A 9,194-nucleotide genomic window follows, 5' to 3' on the forward strand; every position below is an offset into this window, starting at 1 on the left:
TATACTGCAGGAAGAAAAGTACATGTAAAGGGAAATAAACATGTGTTTAGAAAATGGGTCCCTGTAAAAAAAAGTCTGAAGGGCAATCATGAATGAAATGGATGTCAATTTCATTTAGATCCACCCATCAGAGAAAATTTGTAAAGGAAGGACTGATGACAAATCTAAATGTTAGCATGTACTGTTTTTTGTTGGTTTTGATATTAGTAGCAAGGAAATATGAATATCGAAACAATGTTCATGGATTAAGACTCAATATGTGTGTCTTGTCAGTCTGTCCGTTAGAAATGCAGCCAAGAGGTTCTGATTTCTGAAAATATTTTGATGAAGATGAATTGAGTATGACATGGTCATCTGTCTTCTCTCTAATTCTCAGACTTTGATTTCCTCCCTTTCACACCCTATCCACATGTTTTTCAATCCTAATTTGATTTGTATTTCGTGGATAGAAAATATGAAATATATGCCAATGGCAAGGCCCAGCGGCAATGGCACAATTGAGAAAGACGTTTGTGAAGTGATAGATTATGTTAATGGAGAAGATTTTGCCTGATTTCATAAAGTTATTGATCTGTATTTCAAATCAAATTCAAAGAGAGTGGATTAGCATAATTAATGAAATAGTTACATGTAGGCAAAGTATATAAATACATGTATATTTTTTTTTATCTGTTTGACATATTTCTACAGTATTCAGTTGACTGTTTATTTGATTTCTTGAGAAGTCTATGTGCAATCATGATTCTTTCATGTTTCTCTTTTGCAAAGACTGTTTAAAAAAGCACCTACTTTTTTTGATATTGGCAGGAAAATCAGATTACATGTGGTTCACCCTGATCAGAAGATATTACAATGTTCATTGAAACATTGAGAGTAGTACAGAAGTTCTTATTGAATGATTTCAATGATATGAATTTATTGAATTGGTGTGTTGATTGTCGTTGATTTTTTTTTTTTTTTGGTTGTAGCTCTTTTCAAGTTGAAGGAATGATTGATGATATGTTCTGAGCCTTTCTTGAGATAATAATGATATAAATCTTGATATAATAGGAAGCTTACAATGGTTAAATGAACTTATGATATTTGATTCCTTTGAAGATGTAATTGTTACCTCTTTTTTTACGAATCTCAAATTTTTCATCCTGATTTAACTTGACAGATCATGCTGAAGTTGAATCGAATCATCAATTTATTATGTTTTGTTCCTTTGAGCCTTCGTTTCTTTTTGATGTTTTTTTTTCAACCCAGTTTCATTTTATTCAGTTTGTTACTAGTTTTGAATAAATAATTTTTGTATTACAAACAGATCCACATACATTTACTTTTATGACGTTAGTATACTGAATGTCAAAATGATACATGTACATGTATAGTGATTGCATATTCAATATGTTTCTCTTTTTTTTGTTGTTGAGAAGTACATGTAGTTCTGATCATCATCATTACAAAATGTATGTGAGGGGATTGTGGCCTCTTTCAATTTTCAATATAATGTAAATAAGGTTGAGTCACTCTTTCCCATACATATAAATGAAGTTGCAATTACCTAACCTCATTAACTTTTATTGCTGATTTGTTCAGATGGAAGTTTGATTGCAAGCTCTGATTTCTACAGGTTTCATCCACAACATTTTATATTTTGGACCTAAGAGGAGAGACTTGACATCACAGATCTTGTTTGCATTGCCAATGGGAGGGTGTCCGTAGCATTAGTGTTCTCGACATTCAAAAGCTCGTAACTTTCTTATTGTTAATCCAATTTTTCTCAAACTTTCGCTAATCTTATTGTTTAATGTCTATGTGTTAACACAAGCTAATCTATTTCACATGTTTCATTCTCCTTTAATATGTGTAAATGCTACATTTTGTTTGTTACATTTTGATCTTCACAGCAATGTATGCTTTATAACCCATTCTGCTTTTACTACATACGAGTATCCATGGTAAATGGTATTACATTTCATTTATTCTCTTGCAAACAGTACAGCTAAAATAAATTCAAAAAATTTATTTTGTCTTTTTTTTTAAATCTTCCAGAAACAAGGATAAACTAATCCTGCAAAATGAAGACGACAGTATTCATAGCAGTGATGGTAGCTGGGATAGCCTACGCGGTGGGCGTCACCGTCTTATACGAGAGGTGCAACGAGAACAAGTGTGTCTCACGAGTCAGCAAGTGTCAGCTGACTGGGGCTTGCGGTTGCACGCTAGACAACTGTACTTGCTGCGTTAACTGCACTCTCTGTCTGGCAGAGCTGTGGGACGATTGCTGCTCCTGCGTCAGTAAGTTCTCCAGTTTAAATGTTTCCTTCTTCATATATCCAGGGAAATCTTTTTGTTCTGCTGATTCGCTGAAGCATATCCTGAATTGATTCTCGTGACATTCAGGTCATTAAACATCTACCCACAACAGTTGTTCCATTCTATTCCCTACAAGACATGCAAAACCTCAATGTTAATCTGCATCCTCATGTGCAGAAAGGCAAAGGAGAATATGGTGGAAACCAATGACATCTCAAATGAAAGCTGGCATACTAGTCAGGGGCCGCGGAATGGTTTTCAAAGTGGGGGGGGGGGGGCTGACCATGCAAAAAATCACAATCATATGGTAATTTTTACGTTTTTGTACATGGTTTTGGAAAAAAGTGAGGGGGCTGAAGCCCCCCCAGCCCCCCCCCCCTTCCGCGGCCCCTGCTAGTTTCTTTCGATACATTTGCAAAGTCATATTTTTTATTGAAACTACCATGCCACATTTACTCATTCATTGCTTTTTGCTGTTATTTTTTAAGTACATGCTTTAAAATTGATGAATAGCAGAATGCAATGGACTAGATGCCGGAATTTCTTCTGTCAAGATATGTGTATGATTAATGTATCTAATGTATTGTTTCCTGCACCCCCCACATCTGCTCTCATTTATCATTTTATTTGACATTCAATATGATTCATTCTGTCATGATTTACATCCATATTTTGAACCTTGATGTTCAAGATTTATGAATTGATTTTGTTTAACATGCATTTCTAAAAGTTTTATAATTTTGCAGTTGCATTTTGCAACAAATGCATGTAAAAGAAATGGATGATAGAAACCAGGTTAGAAGAGGGTTCATTTCATGGCAAAATTACATGATTTGGTTTGAAGAAAATAGATTACTGGTTAATTTAAGAACAGAATTTTCACAGTCACAGTCTGATCAATATATTTGACTTTTTCACATAGTCCCCATTCCCCAATATTTCAAATCATGTTTACTCAGTGATTTAATTTATTAAGTTATCTACAAATTTACATTCTTGAATTTGTTGAAATTATGGGCCTACTCCCTCCAAAGTAAATTGTTTTGGTCCACTTCAAAAGGAATGTGATAGGGAGCTAGAAGGAAAAAAGGTATCTTCAAAATGATTTCTGCTGTGCTATTCCCCACTCCCACTTCAGCTTTTTCAGTATCACCAAAAGTGCAGGGTTTTGTAGGATGGCAGAATATACATTTTTTTCCTCAGGAATGGGAATGAGGGCACCTGTTAAATCAAAAGGTCATCACAATAATTCAAAAATTGAGCTCCCAGAGGTGTCCTCTATATCTATTTTGTCACCTCCTTAGCCTTGTTCAAAGTTTCAAACAGCTAAAGCAAACCAGGGTCCCATTGCATAAAAGTTACTATTATGGTAACTTTGCCATCCAGTGGGTATCTTTCATGGAATCCTTGATTTTGATTAGCTGTTGATCAGCGTTGCCATGGTAGTTACCATTGGATGACAAAGTTACCATTATAGTAATTTTCATGCAACGGGAACCAAATCTGGGATTAATTCACCAACTTGTGTTCGATAATGAATGCACATTATAGCTACCAGCCCTCAAAGTTGTTATATATCACTTTATTTGCAAATCTGCATATTAAAGGAATACAATATACACCCAGGACACTTCCCTTTAATGAGAAAATTATTACAAATCTTTGTCCACAGTTGTAGTAACAAATGTTTCACATCATATTTTGTGTGGACTTATTAAGAATTTGACATTGATGGATCCTATCTTTTTCGGAGCCTGGTAATATTGTTTTCCTAAGAGCTACTGTGGCACTTTATTTTTTTTGGGGGGGGTCACTTATTCCATTGACTTTGTTCAAAGAATGCTGCTGAGCTTATTTGTTAACCTTTGTTAATCTTTGTTTCACCATTAGTCCATTACCGTGTGTGAACAGCTCTCTACTGAACTCTACCTATTTGTGTTCTTCTGAGTATTCATTGTTCATAAATCATAAGGGGATGGAAAAACAGCCAAGATCATAATTCATCTTCATAAACACTCATAAAATATTTTTATCCCAAATGGCTTTGAGAAAACCAACCAAAATAGGGTAATGTTATTTTACCCTCAAATGTGGAAGCTTTAAATCTAGTTTTAAAAAAATAATGAACCCTGTACTGTGTGAAATACAGCCTAAGTTACTGTATCAATTCTCTCTGATTCTTTGAATTGATATGATCTTGTACCTGTTGACAAAAGAATAAGGGTAACAGTTGAAGTGTCTGTAAAATATATAATTTTTAATATTTGTGAATATATCATTCTATGATTAACATACATTTTGTTCATATGTATTTGTATTACCCCCGCCCCCAGATATGTGCAAACCACGCAACATGTCCGCAACGGATATGGCTAGCTACAGTACCATTCACGACCTCCGGGTGGATTCTGATATGGCCGATATCCTTTTTAACGCCCTCACCGAGCACGACAAGCCACACCCTGATGCTCATTGGACGGTGGAGAGGGTTACGCCCCAGGAAGAGGGAGTGATCCTACCAGGCCTCGCAGGACCCGACAATAGTGGTTCGTATCTAGATGTCAAATTAACAATACCTAACTTTATTTTGGAAGTAGCAACCATTTTAGCATTCAATCAGATTTTGTGAGATGAAATGCATTAATGCAATATCATTTGTTCAGGGATTCATGCAGATCATTTGTTTTTTTCTCACTTTATTTCAGAATAGATCTGAAAATCATATACTGATTGACTTTCAGAAATTTTTTTTGAACAATTACACTTTTGGTGAAAAGATCGTTTTGTTTACAAGAGCGACCATATGTGTTTGTTTTTTATATTTGATGGGCTGCAAAATCAACAAAAAATATGTTTCAAACGTTAGTGTTAACTTGGTAAGTTACCATAGGTGTGATTAGCAGGGTGTATTTTCCAGTAATGTGTAGGTTTCTAGAATGATGCTTTGGTCATCCAATCTCTTTTTCCTCTCTCAAATGCTTTATAATTGCTTATCAAGCAGCAATTTTTAAATCCGGCTTGTCAATCCATTTTTTGTTTTACAGAATCAAGAGATAACGCACCGGTGGAATCATCACCGAGCACCAAGCCTGCAACATCAACAGCCGCATCAGCCAACGAAACCATCGTGCCCATGGGCACCTGTACAGTAGCTTATATCAACATTTGCCTCGGACTTAAGAAGTGTGAAGACGCTTGCGAACACATGGGGGCGGCAAAATATAGGTGGTTTCACACGGGGTGCTGTGAGTGTGTCGGAAGCACGTGCCTCAGCTACGGCAAGAAAAAAGCTCTGTGTAGGGATTGTCCCAATGATTGAAAACTGCCATCAATGTACTTTAGATCTTGGAAAAGATGTGGATTCCATGCCGAGTTGAATGAACATTGAACAAAGGAAAGATGATTTTGTTTTCTTTTTCACTATTGTGTTAATAAGCATTGTGTATTCATATAAAATGGTAATGCAGTGATTTACAGAGGAACATGACATGCAAGTGACCTTATCCAGTTTCTATCAAACGATATATTTGGGGGCAAGAATTGGAAGTGACTCTTAAAAATAATATCAAGATCTTTGAGAATGACCGAAGTAACTTAACAAAACCTAATTTTACCTTTAAAAAAACCCAAACATTTTTTTTTATGATGTAGTACATTCTTGTAAATAAGATGATTCCCATATGTGTTGTATGTAGCAAAGTAAATCAAACTTGAACCAAAGGGAAAAAATATATATCTTTAAAACTTATCTTTCAAATTGCAAAATAAATCACTCTTATTCTGGTCTTGACACAATCCATTTTAGATAAACTTGCATTCAAGAATATACCCTTTGAAGTTTGAACGTTGGCTTTCAAACAGAATTTCTTTTTTGATATCTTCTACTTAGTGCAAGGGGTATTTTTAATGACCAATATTCACTTTCTTCCTATCTTATGAGGGTTTTTTTTACAATCTATTTAAGACATTTTAACTCCTATTTTGTACATATGTGATATATTTATTAGAAATTGTCTAGAATGTACAGTTTAATAACTAATAATGTGAAAAAAAATGTGAAGAAGTTTGAGGTAAACTTAATAATTAATATAATATTGTGTGGACAAAGCTTATGATGCTTTTGCCCCAAATGATTTTTGTTTATGTCAATGATTTTGCAGTCTCAAACAGATGATTTTTTAACAATTAACTTCTAGGGATGTTTTTAGCTTCATGTTCCATTCATTTACAAGTAACATGTTTGGAAAACGTTTTGTGGGAAAAATGAGGAAATCATGTTCTTTTACAAGTAATTCAGTATAAGTTATACAGTATATTGATCCAAAACAAAGGCTTTCATAAGATGTATTTCAAATAAAGATATTTTTCTAGATATTTGTGTGAAGTTCTGTTTTGGTTAAAGAAAATTGAAAGAAAAGAGAAGAAACCACAATTTTTTTTATTTTTTTACAAATGAACAACTCATATCATTTTTTGGGGTCTTATTCGAGATGCTAAAATAGGGAATATGTCTTGAACAAAATACTGTAGATTATTCACTTATAGTCATGTGATTGCCTCAAGTAATATGAAATGACACATGAAGGATAAATTGTGCTTGTAATGCCAATCCAACTCATATTTCTTGGTAATTTTTTTTAAAGAATTATTAATGTTCATCATGATTTCAATAATCAAATATTGGCATAACAGCTCAAGGAAGGTGGTCTCACAACCTGAAATTATTTGAAACAAGTATGATTATTACAATTACATTATTTTCATGTTCTTTTTTTTAATATAAAGGAAACTCACTCATGATAACCATTAAAATAAATGTAATAAGTTGAATATGTTTGTGACCAATGGGGTTTATAAGACTTACATTTGATATATTCTACCCTCTAAAGAATATGATTTAAAAATAGATTAGATGTTCACCTCTGGTAAAAGAAAAAAAAATGGTGCTGCTTGTTAAGTTTTGATTAATGAAAGGATCTTTTAGCAACTCTTTCACGTACCCAGGTTAATGTTTTTGAATCCTCATGATGGAGACTCGCCACAAAATTATTTTATTGCAATAGTTTAGACCAAGGCATTTTAATTATTAGTTTGATGTTTGGTGTAACCATCCTAGTGTCGGAGCGTCGTGGCCAAGTGGATTAGTCTCCGGACTTTGAAAGAGAGGGTCGTGGGTTCAAATCCCAGCCGTGGCGTAATTTCCTTCAGCAAGGAATTCATCCACAATGTACTGCACTCGACCCAGGTGAGGTAAATGGGTACCGGCAGGAAGTAATTCCTCAAAAAGCTGTGTGCACCTGAATAGGTAGCCTAGCTTAGCCAGGGTAATAATAATAGCAGAGCCCGCTGAAAGAACAGTTTTTCGGAACTGAAGTGGCTACCCTGGGTAAATATACCATTATTATTATTATATCATTAGTATTATTCAGCTCAATATTGGTGGAAAGCAGTAAGTGACCTTGCAAAGTTTCCACCATGACATCTTGCTTCTGTACAATCTGAACAAATAATTTTTTCTAAAACTGTAGGGATATATGATATCTTTTTGTATGACACTCTTGGCTAATAATATCTTTAAGAAAGAAACCGTTTCGTTGAAACGTTTCCTACAAAAGTATTGGAATGATTGTTTCCCAGCATTTCTGAGAGCATTATGTTGTAAGCTTAGTCACCAAGCAGGTGTATACTACCTAGGTGTGTAGTTCAAGCTTATCTAATTGGACAATTTATGAAGGAAGCGCCTGTTGGCTCGGGCCAGTCAGTTGTCGCTCAAAATTCAACGATGGCCGCATTTTGGGCTGGTTATTGTCTCTACTTATGACAAGTCTAGGTCTGATAAACTAAACAGTATGTTAGTTAGTCAAACCGTTCATGATGATATAGGGATGTTTATCGTTTTTATTGTCTTATATTGTATTTATGTCAAGGATATTACATATGTTTTTTATTTATTTTAGTTTTCAAGGGGAAGTTTTATACTCAAGGTCTGAAGAATGGAAAGGCTGATATTGTTTAATCATGTATCGAAACTGCTGAATATTGACTGTCAAGTGTGATCTTGTCTATATTTGTTACAATCTAAATCTGTATGACCAGATATATAGTAACAGGAAAGTTTATGTTTGTTTTGAAATTACTCTTCGGGCGATTCATAGCTCTTGAGCATATGGTCAAAATCAAGTGATTTATAATGTTCAGCAGAGACCGCTATTACCAATTAATTTTTCTAGTTTAAAAATGCCCAAGAATCATGAAGAAAACAAGTCAATTTTACAAGAGCTATTGATGCATTTGTTGATGGCTGTTTATTTCTAAAGGATGCCTTTTTAATAGCACAGTTGAACTCTTGAAAAGAAAGACTGGTATCTTTTTAAATTACCAATCTCTAGAAAAGTGAAGATTTTAACTACAAAGGGAAATAACTTCATTAAAATTGCACCTGTGCTTCTTTGTTTGCTAACTATTTTTGGTACTACTTTTGTTGAAAATGTCTGGTCAAATTAAGATTGCTTTAGATTAGATACATATCACTGTTTCTTTTGTTTACACACTTCATTGCATGCATTCGGATATTGCCCTTTTTGTTATAAACAGAGTTCCTCGGTTGTTCACATTCAGATTTCACCCATTCAAATCTATGAACTATTTGCAGCTTTATTTGATAACATTTCATTCCTCAAATTGGCAACATTGATATTTTCCTTTCATTGCTACATTTTCCTTATAAATTTTATTTATTATAATGAAATGGAGATAGATAGAGAATGCCTACAAGTTACAAATTTGTGAAAACATTGAACTTGAGGTGGTTTCAATCTCATCGCCAATTTAGGGATTTTAGTGATCATTTTCATTCAGAATTATTTTACCTTTGAGTTAAAAATAATGATGCA

At 34.1% G+C, this 9,194-nt stretch overlaps 1 protein-coding gene across 1 annotated transcript; it reads left to right on the plus strand.

Annotated features, from left to right (window-relative positions):
• Positions 1 to 2,036: 2,036 nt before the first annotated feature.
• On the plus strand, positions 2,037 to 8,762 carry LOC129254041 (twisted gastrulation protein homolog 1-A-like). The gene is made up of 3 exons (XM_054892493.2): positions 2,037 to 2,283; positions 4,635 to 4,847; positions 5,346 to 8,762. Exons 1-3 carry the CDS (start codon positions 2,064 to 2,066, stop codon positions 5,618 to 5,620), a joined length of 708 nt encoding a protein of 235 aa, XP_054748468.1. The 5' UTR covers positions 2,037 to 2,063; the 3' UTR covers positions 5,621 to 8,762.
• The last annotated feature ends 432 nt before the right edge of the window (positions 8,763 to 9,194 follow it).

The sequence above is a fragment of the Lytechinus pictus genome, chromosome 2, assembly GCF_037042905.1.
Source record: "Lytechinus pictus isolate F3 Inbred chromosome 2, Lp3.0, whole genome shotgun sequence".
Lineage (NCBI taxonomy): Eukaryota > Metazoa > Echinodermata > Echinoidea > Temnopleuroida > Toxopneustidae > Lytechinus > Lytechinus pictus.